The 15128-nt window shown below is 41.2% G+C and overlaps 2 protein-coding genes across 2 annotated transcripts in view; one reads left to right on the top strand and one right to left on the bottom strand.

The window, feature by feature from the left end:
• Positions 1-217: 217 nt before the first annotated feature.
• smyd2b (SET and MYND domain containing 2b) lies at positions 218-10677 on the top strand (the record flags this gene model as incomplete). The annotated part of the gene is made up of 12 exons (XM_080047855.1): positions 218-387; positions 2285-2348; positions 4017-4127; positions 4234-4294; positions 5839-5963; positions 6506-6573; positions 7410-7512; positions 7818-7928; positions 8414-8534; positions 8947-9121; positions 9665-9773; positions 10451-10677. 12 exons carry the CDS (start codon positions 218-220, stop codon positions 10529-10531), a joined length of 1299 nt encoding a protein of 432 aa, XP_079903981.1. The 3' UTR covers positions 10532-10677.
• Positions 10678-11305: 628 nt separating this feature from the next.
• LOC307265989 (tyrosine-protein phosphatase non-receptor type 14-like) overlaps positions 11306-15128 on the bottom strand; it is a 44632-nt gene continuing 40809 nt past the window's right edge. The window contains exons 19-20 of the mRNA XM_080047851.1: positions 14087-14250; positions 11306-13391 (exon numbers count right to left, since the gene is read on the bottom strand). Of these exons, the coding sequence (XP_079903977.1) occupies positions 13263-13391; positions 14087-14250 (293 nt within the window). The 3' untranslated portion in view covers positions 11306-13262. The remainder of the gene's footprint in view (positions 13392-14086; positions 14251-15128) is intronic.

The following is a 15128-nucleotide window of genomic DNA, read 5'->3' as shown; positions in this document are numbered from 1 at the left end:
TGTTTTTAATGTCACACAAGAAATAATTGTAGCCCATAATGTTTTGTTTGTATAAAATTAGCTGGACTCGCACTTTGCCAGTTGCCACTGAACTAGGCTATTATCGGGGAGGGTCACGCCCCAACACATAGGGCTGGGGGGTGCCACATCCCACTTCTCTCCCGGGTCCCTGTGAGTAAAGTTTCACTTCGGAGGCAGACAACCCGAAGCGGAGAAAATGACGGGCGGCATTGCGGGAGTCGAGAGGTTTGACAGTCCGGGGAAAGGGCGAGGTCTCCGCGTTACCAAAGCCTTTAAAGTTGGAGAGCTGCTATTCTCCAGCCAGCCGTACGCCGCCGTGCTGTCAGTGAAGGAGAGAGGTTGCTACTGTGAGTGCTGCTTCACCAGGTAGGTGACAGGCTATTTTTAGCCCTGCATGCTCTGTTTCATTTTTTCTTTTTAGTCACGTGATACCGTCATACAAAATCTCATCTGATCACTTTTGCTATTATCAGATAGGCCTAGGCTACTTGACATCATCATGATATGGCTGCATATCATGCAACACATTGTTAGACCTATAGGCCAAAGGCTAAGATTCATTTCTTATATTGTATTATTTATCTGTGGTGTGCACTTCACATTTTCTTAAACACATATGTAACTTCAGGAAATCCATTTTGGTTACATAGCTCATCTTTCTTAAAGGTGAAGTAAGCGGTTTATTTATGTTAATATAGGCCTAAGTGTTAAATCGCTCTTTATTCATACAGTGATGGCCTACATGATGTGCGTGTTTCATAAAGCCGGTCTCTCAGTCAGCTGCTCTGCATGTAATCGGCAAATCTACTTTTCGGGGATCCCGAAATTAATAACCAATCACAAGAGAGAACGCTACAAACCGAAACCCGTCTCACTCATGGTCTCACTGCCGGTGCACGCCAGAGCGACACATGGGTGAATGTTTATGCACCCACAATGGCGGAGCAGGTAAAAATCCTTCCCAATGTCTGTTTTGATGGTTTCTATCATGTTTTATCACACTTATGGATTTGAGATGATGCTAGATAACTCGCTGCTTGAAGACCGCAGTGCATTAATGTGGTGACATAGGGACGAGCAAGGGGACTGCTAACTGCAGTCACTGACAGGAAGTTAGCTAAAAGAACCATTCCGCTTACAGCACCTTTAATGGCTGTGTATGTAGACCTATAGCCTATATCTTGTTCCACACCTCTCCGGCCTCCCTATATAAGAAGGCTGAACTGGAGGAAAATGTTTAGTTACATGAATGGCCTTGTGATTATATGATACAGCCTAGGTGTGATTAACACTGGGCTATACATTGAGAAGTATGTCTCTGGTGACATTCTGCTGCAGACACATTCCATCACTTTGGTTCTAAATCAGTTAACGGAGTGATCATTTAGCAAAAGGGATCATAAATACAAGTCCTCCTCCTGAGATATTTACAGACAGCAACATCAGTAGTGCAATCATGAATCGGGTTTACTTATTTTCACTATCCAGGCAGTCATCCAGCTCTTGATCGATGTTGCTCTCCTGGATGTGTTACAGTGTCATTGTGATATTGATGAATTAATTATTGTCCACATTTGGTGAGGTTCATTATGGATGAATTACAATGCAGTTACCATAGTTTTCCCTTTTGAATTATACTAAAGTACATGAGCGGTGTGTGGAAGGGCTTTTAGTTAAATGATTTTTTCATTTAACTGATGTCAAAATAATGGGCATAATTTGGATTCTGTGTGGTCCTCAGACTTTTGCATTTGACAAGACATTGCTCTATTATTGAGGGCCAAAGATGTTTTATGAGTGAACGTGTGTAGAGTAGAGTGCAGACTGTATGCTTGTGTAAATAAGTCATCATGGTGAAACTCGGGGTTACACCTGTACTTTACATAAAATATTGTGCTCCAAATATCAACCACCCCACTAAGCAGCTTGTCGGATCCTTTTTGGACCGCTTCACTGTTTCACATTGGTAGAGGCAGCTGCTCTGAAATAAGGTCAGATCTGGTCTATTAATACTACAGAATGTTTCAACTCCCCTTCATTGCTATCAGTTACAACAGGCCACCACCAGCAACTGCTACTACTTGTCTCAGGGTAATGGAACAGCTGGAAATACTCAACCATACAAACTAGATAATCCACAATCCACCTAGTGTTTGTTTGTGTGTCTGACAAAATATACAAGTATGTGAGTTTCATTCACGAAGGATTGTATCATATGCTCTTCCATAAACTAAAACGACTCTTTTCTTTTTTTCATTTCTAGGAAAGAGAACTTGGCAAGATGTGGGAAGTGCAAGAAAGCTTGCTACTGCAATGTGAAGTGCCAGGTAGGAAACGGTAATATGTGACAAGTCCATAACAGTGCATGGCATTCACGTCTAAAAAAAAATGGCTGAATTCCTTCATGTACTGAGTTAAGTTTACTTATGTTGCATTGAGCCATCCAGGCTGAGTCTGAAATGACCCAAAATAGTTACTTTAGAGTGGGTTAACCCTTTGGTTGAGGGTGACAATATGTTGCATGGGGACACCAGCCTGATCTCACTAGCTACACATTAATGTATCTCCTGCCTATGGGTCTGGATTTTCTACTCTTATTTACAATCTCTGTGGGGAGGGGCCAGGTCAAAAAATGGTCGGACTTTTTGACTACTTTTCAGTCTGTCAGTAGATGGCAGTCACTGATTGGTTCACGTAGTTGTCAGTCTAGCCTCCAGTAAGACATGGACCTCCCTACTTTCTGTCCGTTCGTGGAAGGCATCCAATGATTGGGTTGTGTGGACTACACAATCTATCAAGGGGATGCCTTAGCGCACTGTGCTACCAGAGCACTCCGGAGCGGCACTCAGGGACTTTGTTTCTCCCAGTGAGGAACAGAGAATATTTTCTGTTTGCATAATCCATTTGAAATTCATATTCACTTTTGTGAGCGCATCAAGATCTGATCGTCCCTAAAGTGTATTTCATGGAAGAGAGACGATAAAAACAAACACAACTGTCACATATTATTTTGTCATATGATATGGGTGGCTTGATTGATTCACTATGTCAACTCATGCACTGAGTAACATGAAAGAAAACACACATAGCGGACAGAGACCGAGTATAAGCACAGGGAATATTCTCCAATCTATGTTTTACTTAAATGTTGGTGAAGATGAAAAGGCAGCAACGCGTCATTTCCTTGTTTGAAACCGCTAACAAGTTAAAAGTTTACCATGATGTGTCAAACTTACTATTTTAGGGTTATTTTTATTTGATTTTAAAGTCAACAGAATCGGGGAAACAATGGATTTGAATCAGAAGTTTTTCTGCGGGGGGTCCCCCAGACCCTCCACTTTGGTTTGGTAATAATCCCGATTTTCTAGGTTTCTAGAGGCAGACAAGTAAAGTGTGAAATATTTTTGTCTTTATTGCCAGCTACTGCATCATATGCAAAAAAAAAAATGGAAATTAACCAATCAGTGGCCGCCTTCTTCAAGAGAGAATCCTAAAATGATGCATTCTGGTGTGTTAAGAGCATAACACAACCATGGGTATTGCAACAGACTTTGAATCTTTTTTCCGATATGGTTTGATTCCATAGTTTTTCTTTAAATAGGTGTTGTTTTTTGGCAGCATAGTACATGGTACATTGGTACTATTTCTTGCGTTACAGCAGGAACATACTGGTTGTAGTTTCATCCATGTCTAAGCTAAGTGATAAACCTCATTATGATGAGCTGAACCTGAGCAGTCAACAAATGGAGGGGTAAACGGGTGAAGGCAACGACACATTAACACAGTGTGGAGTCACATCACACCATGCTGCTTTAATGCTTCTGCCGGCAGTGTAGCTCAGGCGCTTTATATGACAACTTTAAGGCCTTTTTTTCTGGTGTGACCTAAACCCTAACTAGTTGGCTCTACTTTAGATGCCCACAGTGAAATGGGCTCTAGACTACAGTGTTGAAGTTTTGCCTGCCATAATAATATTTCCATGTGCTTGTGTGTAGAGAGCGGACTGGGCCATGCACAAGCTGGAGTGCTCTGCAATAAATGCATTTGGAGAGAAATGGTGCCCATCTGAAATATCCCGCATGGTGGCCCGGGTCCTCGGCAAGAAGGTTTGGATAGTTAATAATAGACACAGTGTCCTTTTGCATTGTTATCTGGTACATACTTTAGTCCATTGAGGTCATTTCTGTTAACTACAGAATCTGTTTTCCACAGAAAACGCAAAAAGAAAGATGTGTTTCGGAGAAGATTTTGCTCATAGGAGAGATGGAGTCACGTGAGTAATTGCACCTTTAAGAAAGCGGAATTAATGGACACATTGTTTTTGTGTGTGATTTGATATTGATTGCTCCATGGGGAAAACTTCTATAAAGTCACCCGGAAGGAGACTGTGCCAATACAATGTAAAGTGTTCAGAGATATAACCTCTTAAAAAAGCACAACCCATTGAGATTAGACTGAGAGAAAAAACCCATGACCACATCTAAATATATCCTATAGATGTGTGTTGAATGGCCATTAGACAACATATGGGAAGCAGGAGCATTTTGGACACACACACACACACACACACACACACACACACACACACACACACACACACACGTTAATTGTAATAAGATAATTCATTTCATGGTAGTGAAAAAATAATAATATTTTAGCTTATATCTCCATAAGTTATTAAATGTAACATGTATACAGTATGTCGTTCTCGTCTATAACAGAGGAAAGTCTGATAAAAACCCTCAAGTGATGTCACTAAAGCCAGCGTTGGTCAGAGCTTAAGGCTGGACAACATATAAGAAGAATCATAGAGGTATGAAATTAGATAGAATTGACAGATCTCTGCAGCCCACACCTCATTTCTGCATGAGGCTAGTGTCTCGAGGCTACATTAGCAGCTACTAGCATTAAACATCCATATCGCTGATCCAACTGTGGGATTGTGGGTAAAGTAGGGGCCAGGTTTGAAGAAAAAAAGAACATGTTACTGTGCATCTGTTTTGATCTTTTATTTTGAACCCTGCATTGTGAGCTTGACATTCTAGAAGAAAACACTGCATTATATTTTTAAATGTTTGTCTTAATACTCTAATGAAGTGAAAACCAAGTCTGCAAGAAGAAGTTTTAAAAGTTTTTTTTGCAAATATTACCTTATTAAAATATGGTACCTTGACACTGATGAGCATGGCAATGTGAGCTGTTTTTTAAAGAAAAGTGTGCCCATGATTGGGTGTGACTTTAACCTCATGTGTCTCTGTGTCTTGAGGAAAAAGTTCAGTTTTTATTTGTAACGCTTGGACAGTGTGAAAGTACATACAAGTAATAATAGACTCTGGTGTTACAGGTGAGGGAGTGACAGTGTTGTTGATTATATGGATGACGTGGTGACAGTGTGGTCCTTCCCTGGCATAGTGACAGTGACCAATAAAGGAAAGCTGTTTATCCACGTCTATTGACAAGTCATTAGAGACCAGTCCTAATGAAAAGAAAAAAAACTTCTCCAAAACCATCAAAGAACATCAGAGAAACTGAACTTGATCAAGCTGTCTGTGTGTCTGCTTGTTGGATTACACTAAAAATGACTGTGCACATACCAGAGTTTAATTTGTCCAAAATTAGGATGGTATGTTCTACTCTGTCACTGTCCCACGTATTGTTTTAGCCTGGCACTAACTGTGTTCATCAGTTCTGTATTAAAGGAAATCAAAAATGAACATTGCAGAGAATATGCATGCTGCCGTGCATCAATACAAGTATTACAATCATTTGATCAACCCATCCATTCAAAATACCCTTTGCACCTTCTCCCTGTAACAGACGCGGAAGACGTAGATAATGAGAGAAGGGAGGCGACCGAGGCAGACATTGCCGGACTCCATCGTTTTTACTCCAAACATTTGGAATTGCCTGACCATAAAGACCTGCTCTCTCTCTTCTCACAGGTATCACACACACACACACACACACACACACACACACACACACACACACACACACACACACACACACACACACACACACACACACACACACACACACACACACACACACACACATACACACACACACGTTTAAAACACAATGTCTATACATTATTTGCATTATTTGTTCACTTTCCTTATCATGTACAGTATTAATACAGTACAATTAGCTTGTCCTTGATCAATCACTGCTAGTTAAAGGTGCTCCGAGGAACTTTCAGTTTGTGTTCATTCTTGCACCCCCTTTGGACAAAAGCGGTAGTGTTTTTACTACGCCAGCTGTAGTTCCTGGGTGAGCGTACCCATGACAAAGGCATTAAGAACTATATAAAAAGAGCATTTTTTGCACTGATGGTCTCGTAATTTAATTTATGGCCATCAGAGGAAAAATGGGACTGTTTCAGAAATATTTAAAAGTTCCTCGTAGCACCTTTAAGAGAAAAGAACTCATTTATGTATAATTGTTTTTTTTCTGTCCCAACGATGTGTCCTTTAATCAACAGATTGCCTGTAATGGTTTCACCATAGAGGATGATGAGCTGTCCCATATGGGTACTGCAGTTTACCCAGAGTAAGAAGGAAACACTCAAATTCATTCACACAGGCTCATTTTTCACATGTAAAATGAATGTATATTACACAGTACATTCTCCCCACCCTGCCCAGTTTCATGCAACGTGTCACTGTCAACGTAACAGCTGGGAGTGTCTGTTCAATTTTATTCTGGGAAATTTGCTGTTGTTAGCACCCTATGCTGTAGAACTGGGAAAGAATAACGGAAGAATACCTTATGATGAAACAACCAACGGTCAAGGCTAACTGCACAGACAAGCCATATTACTCCATGATTGCTCAATGCTAAAGTTAGCAGTATTTCTCTTAAATTATTTAAAGGTCAGCAAGCATCTAGAGCAAGAGATTGTCAGTTCCCAGCAAGACAACTTTTCCTCTCCAGTTGGTCACTCATCTGGTAATAACATCCCCTCCCTGCTGTGGCCCAGGCTGTTGACTTGTATTGGCTGTGTGGAGGTAAGATTGCCCTCTCAGCTGCTTCTGTTAAGCTATGTCAAGCCTGCTGCAGCCACCGAGCTTATAGCAATGTCACAAACATATTTCAGGGACACTCGAGTGTAGTTGTAGCATAGTGCTGCTTTTACCACTGAAATGAATGGGGTTATGTTTCTGTTATGTTATTGCTATTAGTAACAATGAGTTGGCACTTTTCTCACAGCTACTACTTCATCTGCTGTAAGAAAATGCGAGAGTAGGATTTTCATTTTGATCTGTCTTTCTCCCTCTCTGTCTCTCTGTATGTCTCTCTCTCTCTCTGTCTCTCTGTATGTCTCTCTCTCTCTGTCTCTCTGTCTGTCTCTCTCTCTCTGTCTCTCTGTATGTCTCTCTCTACAGTGTGGCCCTGATCAACCACAGCTGTCTCCCAAACGTTATTGTCACGTACAACGGGACGACGGCTGAGGTTCGGGCCGTTAAGAACATGAAGCCTAAAGAAGAAGTGAGTAAAGGGGACAGCTGTGTGTGTGTGTGTGTGTGTGTGTGTGTGTGTGTGTGTGTGTGTGTGTGTGTGTGTGTGTGTGTGTGTGTGTGTGTGTGTGTGTGTGTGTGTGTGTGTGTGTGTGTGTGTGTGTGTGTGTGTGTGTGTGTGTGTGTGTGTGTGTGTGTGTGTGTTTGTTTGAAGGAGGGAGTCATGCTTGAGTTGTCTTGATTTTTCAGACTGGCAATGTATTGTAACCAACCTGCAAAAAATGTCACATATGTCATTATTTAGTTTTCTCATCTTCTGTGTGTTCATTTCTCCAGGTGCTCATCAGCTACATAGATCTCCTCTATCCGACAGACGACCGCAACTACAGGCTCAGAGAGTGCTACTACTTCACCTGCCAGTGCCAGGAATGTAAAAGCAGGTCCAAGGTGAGACACCATAAGTGTAGGTTTGAGTTTAAGTTTCTTTATTTGTCAATTTAAACAAGGCACATCGAAATTCGTTCTTCGCATATCCCCTCTCAAGTTACCGCACTTCGAAGGGGGTCAGAGCGCGGGGTCGGCCATAGTACAGCGCCCCTGGAGCAATTATGGGGTTAAGTGCCTTGCACAAGGACACAATGGTAGAGATGGTGGGCACCGTAGATGTAATAGCAGCCAGTTTTTAATAACACCCTCCTGTCCAGTGCCGGGGATCGAACCAGCGACCTCATGGTTACCAGTCGGCCACCTTTTCCTCTAGGCCATCCTACCACTTTTTTTTAAGTTTAAGAAGCCCTGAGTGGCATAAGACTTGTCGGCCCCCTACAAAGAAACCCTGTCATGCATCGGCCATTGCTGTTCACATGTAAAACTGAGATGCTCTACTTCAGTTGGTATACCATCCTGCTTTGTGTCCTCTCTGCACCGTCCAGGACAACGTCAAGCTGAAAGTACGTAAGAAGGGCGACCCCATCGAGCCAGAGGTCATCAGCAACATGATGCGCTACGCCAGAAACACCGTCAGAGAGTTCCGCATCCTCAAGCACTCAAAGAATATCCTTCTAATGCCACTGAATAACTCTTTCTCTTGTATTTCAATGATTTATCAAGAACACCTGCTGGAAATCTCAAGTAGAAAAAAAATCTGCACAGCCGTCTTGGTGTTTGTTAAACTTCCCTATGAGGCATGCAAGCTCCCTTGACTTTACACTGCTGTAATTGACTGATTTGGGAAATCCGTTTGCAAAATGATATTGGTGATTAGTGGAGATCTTCTCATTAATTGTTGTCAAAAATTGCGATTGGTTATGCAACATGTTACTCATCGCAGGAATTATTCTCAAATCAAAGTAGCTTCCCAGACTCTAAATAACCTCTGATTATACTGTAGTGTATTTGATGAGAAGCCCTTTGAAGTTTCAGTCCGACCTCTGCCTGTGTTGATGCTGCCTTGACTCTTTGGCACCCCCTAGTGAGCTGCTGGAGATGTGTGAACAGAGCATTGAGAAGATGGGAGCTGTGTTTGACGACTCCAATATCTACATGCTCCACATGATGTACCAGGCCATGGGGGTGTGTCTCTACATGCAGGATATAAACGGAGCCATCCGATACGGCGAGGACATCCTCAAACATTACAGGTGCATGTCAAACACACACATCTGTCTACTATACACACTTTCTAAAAAATGCTGTTTGGACGTTACAGATTGGAGCAGTTCACAGAGGTAGACTTTTCGTGTACTTGTATTGTTCTCACAAGTTTCTAAAATGGGTAATTTTCTGAAAAGTCTATCTTTGCTGTGACCACAACAGCCGCCTGTTGATTCATGGGAATTGTATGTTCCATTGTTTTTTGGAGTGTGACCTATCCTGGAAAGTAAAAGTAAGGGATACTCTGCCCATTAAATGCTACGTCCTTGGCGAGAACTTAAATAATAAACCACTGGTTCAGTCATTTTATACTGAAGTAAAAGGTATTAATAATTTAAAAAAATAACAAAGGGTTTGTTTATCACCTTGTGGTTTTCTTATCATTTAAGGTAACAGTACACAAAGAATAAAGGGTTTTAGAAATGGCAGTGCAATATGTTACCTTCATTTTCCATGTATTCATGTCTCAAAAGTAACAATTGACACTTTTTTTAAGTGTAATAAGTGCCTCTAATCTCTTCCCAATTCAGCAAGCTGTATCCACCCTACTCTTTGAACGTGTCCTCCATGCACCTGAAACTGGGCAGACTGTACATGGCGATGGAGAAGTACTCAGCGGGAGTCAGCGCTCTAAAGAAGGTAACATAACCTGCTGAGCTTTAACATAGGACTGGGATTTTTGATTTGACATTTTGATATGATATTACCAATACCAAGACTGTTTTGATACCTCACTAACACAAGTATACAGATGTTTTTTTAACAAAAACCCATGCTGAAATGTATTTAACAATAGCAGCTTACTTATCAAATATCATATGTTGTTCAAACAGCCAATCAAAAACTTGAACTTCATAAAATCTCAAATCTAAACATGAAACTGTCTCATGAAGTCATTGCTAACGATAATAAATGTAACCAAAGTTGGACTCAACATTTTTTCTATACTCTGGGAGGCTGTGGCGAGGTGGGTAGGTTGGTCGTCCACTGGAGTACAGGGTCGGTGGTCCGATCCCCCATCTCCCCGCCACATGTCTAAGTGTCCCTGGGCAAGACACTGAACCCTAAATTGCTCCCGATAGTTAGCTAGCACCCTGCGTGGTAGCTGCTGCTATCGGTATGAGTGTGTGATTAGGTGAATGTGTACAAAACAATGTAAAGCTATTTGGGTCTGTGAAAAACCAGGTAAAGCGCTATATAAGTGGAGTCCATTTAGCATTTATACTCAGTCAGACAGATCTGGTGAGAAGGTATTGAACCATTGGCACAATAGAATTCCGTGACACGTAAAATGGTATTTGTTTCTGTGTTCACAGGCACTGACCATAATGGAGGTGGCTCACGGGAAGGATCACTTCTACTTGACAGAGTTGCGCAAAGAGATTGCACGAAAATGAAGAGCAAGAAACGATGTAAACAAACACGCCCCATCCCTAGAGACTGCATACACTCCTTTGATCAAGAGCTGTACTGAACTGTAGGCACTTCCTACTCTTCATGGTACTGACCAAAGATAGAGGGCACTCAGGTTTTTATGCAAAAAGATTGTTTATGGAAATTTGGGGGGGATTTAGTTTTTTTATGGCAGTCTTATGTATGCAAGAAAAATGTTCGTTTGTTGAATGCTGGATACGAAGCATTCATTTAATGTATGTTTCATTGTGTGCAAGTGTGAAAATCTGACATTGTGAAAGCAAAATTGTGAATTTTACTCATGTTGATCATAAAGTTTTCCCCTTTTTCCACATTGTCAGTGGTGTTGGTGTTTGTTACGTCAGCTAGATCCTGTCATCCATTACAACCAAGTGGTTCAAATACACATGTGATGGGAGTCAATACAAACATTTCCCTGTTGGCCAATCAGGACAGCTGGCCCACCACCAAGGTGGTGGTGCTATTAAAACCAGCAGAGTGATGCTGGGACAGAGCAAAGTGTTTTGCATTATTACCATGTGTGACTTTTCTGAGCCAATTATTATTATCTCTAGCTTTAAGGTAAAAACCCCTCTCCAAAACACACACATAAAGGACACACACAGACACACCGACACCCACACACAGACAGACACACACACACACACACACACACACACACAGAATGCATAGTTTACAGAAATGATCGAAACATTCCCAAATAAATGAAATGGTGGCCAGTCTTAAAGAAAATAAGGCTTTATTGCATAATAAGCAAGTACGACAGGTTCATACATGTCTGGGGAGAGAGAAAAAAACAAAGAGACTTGCACTGAAAGCACTGAAAACGCATATACAAAACATATGTACACATACTTTGAAAGGTATTTGGGAGTTATGCCAGAAAGGGCAGGGAAATTAAATATGAACAAACAGTGGAATGCCGTGTGAGAAAAATACTGTCACAGAGAGAACAGAAGTGCAACAAAACACTATTATGTCAAAGAGAGCATAAAGCTTATACTTATTTGAGAATATATACATTGAAATATAAAAATGCATGCATAGTTTATTATGTTCGCGGTATTCTTAGGGTACCAAGTCAAAAAGAAAAAACTATATAAAACATTTGTAGAAATTTCTTCTCACATGCCCGTTATGTACAAGTTTACTCTGGACATGGCTGGCTTTACATTACCATTCAGAAAAAAAAGTATATTTAAACGTAGCACGTTCATAAAATTAAATGCTCAGAATGTAATTTTATAAACAGCATCCAGGAACAGGACAACAAAGTCATTTATGTTTTGGGTTTGGATCAAATGAATACAAAAGGCTACCTTTTGTTTTACCAAGGTCAGTTGAGTAATTTTTATCCTTAAAAAATAAACCAAGACATCTGTATTCTCCTACTGCCAAACCCTCACCTAAGGGTTAAGTCAAGGATCTGAAAAGGTAATGTCTTTTTAACTAAAGAAAAACAGCCTTTCAATACTGATGTAAGGTTTAATCTTTGGAGGTACGGAACCCATTCAGAGGCCTCAGACAAGGCTGGGGATGTCAGAGAGGCAGCTCTCCTGCCTTCATGTTTCAATAAGGCACTGTCATAAAGTATTTACAGTATTTGCCACATGAAGACACAATTGACTGCAAACTGTTTTCATTAATGATCTCCAATTGAAATTTAGACTTTTGAAATGCTCTTAGGTCAGAAATGTGATACACACATTGAGTGTGTAAGGAGGTGAGCTTCAAGAAACGAGTAACAGTTCGAATGTACTTTGTGTGTGTGGAGGAGGGGTGCTAATGGAAATGTATCAAATGAGTCAACTTCATGGAGAAAAGGGGAGCAATCCTTTTGAAATTGACAAGGAATGCTTTCCAGAAATATACAAAGACAAGTTCAAAAGATAAAAAATGGAGGAATAAAGAAATGGACAGGACAAGAATGAAAATACTCAGTGGCAAAGCTGACCACGCTCTTGACAGAAATAAATAAAAACATTTGTTACAATGTTGAAGTATATATCTGCTGTATTAATCAATACTCTGTTAAAAAATAAAGTAGCATTTTGGAACAGTGATTAAACAGAATACTTTTGTTTGGCAAACTCTTTCAGAGTATAGAAACAAGTTATAATACTGCTGCCACCTACTGTTCATGCAGCATAATGCCATCTCTAAAAAAAAATGGCTAAATAATGAATGAGAAATGTAGCAGGCGGGCGATCTATCCAACGGAAACTGACCTTTGATTTCTCAAGATATGTCTTAAGGAATCTCGTGAAAAACACAAGGACAGACAAACACATTCGCACCTGCACCTGCAAACCAAACAAGCTGCTTAGTAACCAGACCTAGGGGGAGGGGGAGAAAATGCACCAACAAGCATTCTCCACACATACAAGGACCAGGTCCCAGGGGGTAAAAACAACTGAATACAATGAGTGGGAGAAATGGTCGTCAGTTTCTATACAGGCCTACATGAATCCTTTTCCTCCCTTGAGGTTAATGTGTACGACAGTCTACTTGAATTTACATAAAACAAATTATGCCACATAGAATACTCAACATGAACCCTCACTGTATCTGTGTCCAACCGGCTATGAGTTGGTACTAATTTTAAAGAAGCGCTGTACCACTATCTGGTGCCATACTGTCACATGGGTCAAAGGGCCAGGGTCAGGGGCAGGGTCCTGGGTCAGGGTCCCGGGTTTAGATGAGGCGGGAGTTCTTGAGGAACTGGATGAGGACCTGGTAGACAAACTTGTACTGGGAGATGGTCTGAACCATCAGCATCCTCTGCTGCCTCAGGCCTGACAACATGGTGGGAACCTCCACTGACTGGAAGGGGAGAGGGGAGAAAAGAGAGCCAGGGTGAATACAACACTACAAAGAAACATAAAGAGGTGGAAAGTGACAGACAATCTCTCTCAAATGTATTTTGTTTTGCTACATAACTCCATCACACAACACAGGCTTGTATCCTCATAGGAGTTGATTTATTAAAAGGACGCAGTCAGCGATTTTGGAGAACATGTGTCGAAAATGTTTAAGTCAAAATCAGTGAGTATCTCCTCATGATCCGCTACCGGTCTATAGTGTGTGTGTGTGTGTGTGTGTGTGTGTGTGTGTGTGTGTGTGTGTGTGTGTGTGTGTGTGTGTGTGTGTGTGTGTGTGTGTGTGTGTGTGTGTGTGTGTGTGTGTGTGTGTGTGTGTGTGTGTGTGTATGTATGGACTGAAAAAATAAATCTGGTATTAATACACAGCCTAGGTTCTGTAAACGGGTATGTAAACAAATGTTTTGTAAACATTTACAGAGCCTAGGCTGTGTATGAACACCAGATTTCTTTTCAGCGCACACACACACACACACATTATGTACACGTGTAAGGGATCGTGCAGAGATTTTCCCTGATTTTTTACAATAAGCATTCTCCAGAAGTGCTGACTCCACCTTTCAATTTACATACGGCAACAATGTATGGATGTTTTTCACCCAAAATATTGAATGATGACTCAGCCTCCTGTCCACCCACCTCGTTGTGCTCCAGGCAGCTAATCATGAGCTCAGTGAGGATGACCACTCCAGTGCGACCCACCCCTGCACTACAGTGAACCACCACGGGGGGGTTGAGGCTCTTTGAGGTGTCCAGCATAGAGTTAGTGTGTCTCCTCACAGACTGGATCTCCTCTAGGTAGGCTGCAGGAGAGGAGACAGAGACACAGGTAAGATACGGGCAACGTGTCTGTTAGGCTAAAGGGATAATTTGTTGAAGGTAGTTATCTTGCTTTTCTTGCTCACTTGTTGTGTTATTGACCTCTGTTTAGAATGGGGAAAAAAAAACGCTTATGGCAGAGAGTTAGACGGCAATACCTTTCTCATATCTGTACGATCAATATGAAGCTAGGGCTATGAGTCGGTTAGCTTAGCTCAGCTTAAAGAGCGGAAGCAACGGCCCTAAAGTAAAACCACAAATGACAGTTTTTATATTTCTTAAATGTACTTTTTGTATGTAATTAAAAAGTGAGAGGTATTAGATTAATTGGCAAACTATAAAGTTGCAGGTGGGTTGTTTGTATTTTTTATCATGGGAGAGTCCTGTAAGCTTCTTCCCTTCCGGCTCCCAATATTTTTTCTCAGCTAACTCAAACTGCCAGCTGGCTGTAGTTCTGTATTTCCCCTACAGACATGAGAGCGGTATTAATCTCCTTGTCTAACTCTATGAAAGAAAGTGAATGAGCATATTTCACAAACTATCCATTCTTCATTCTTTTACTGGACATTTACTGGACACAAACTGATGATGACGGTGGTTGCGTTCCGAATCGCATAGTCTTTCTTTTTTCTATTCTACATACTACATCCGACGATAAAAAGAATCTAGTTAGGATGCAGTAGGCATACTATTGGGACATACTTTTACTCTCTTATTTCATCATAACATTGCGCCTTGATCTTGCCTTTATATCCGTCGCATCCCCGTTTGTTTTCATATGGAGGCTTCGTCGATGTGACGTCACTTCACGTGCGCATTGGATTGTGGGTCATAATCGCCCAAATAGGATGCAGTTTTCAAC

Source organism: Ammodytes marinus, assembly GCF_949987685.1.
Source record: "Ammodytes marinus genome assembly, chromosome: 19".
Taxonomy (NCBI): Eukaryota; Metazoa; Chordata; class Actinopteri; order Uranoscopiformes; family Ammodytidae; genus Ammodytes; species Ammodytes marinus.
The sequence above is the reverse complement of the archived record's forward strand: the minus strand, read 5'-3'. Positions and strand labels throughout refer to the sequence as shown.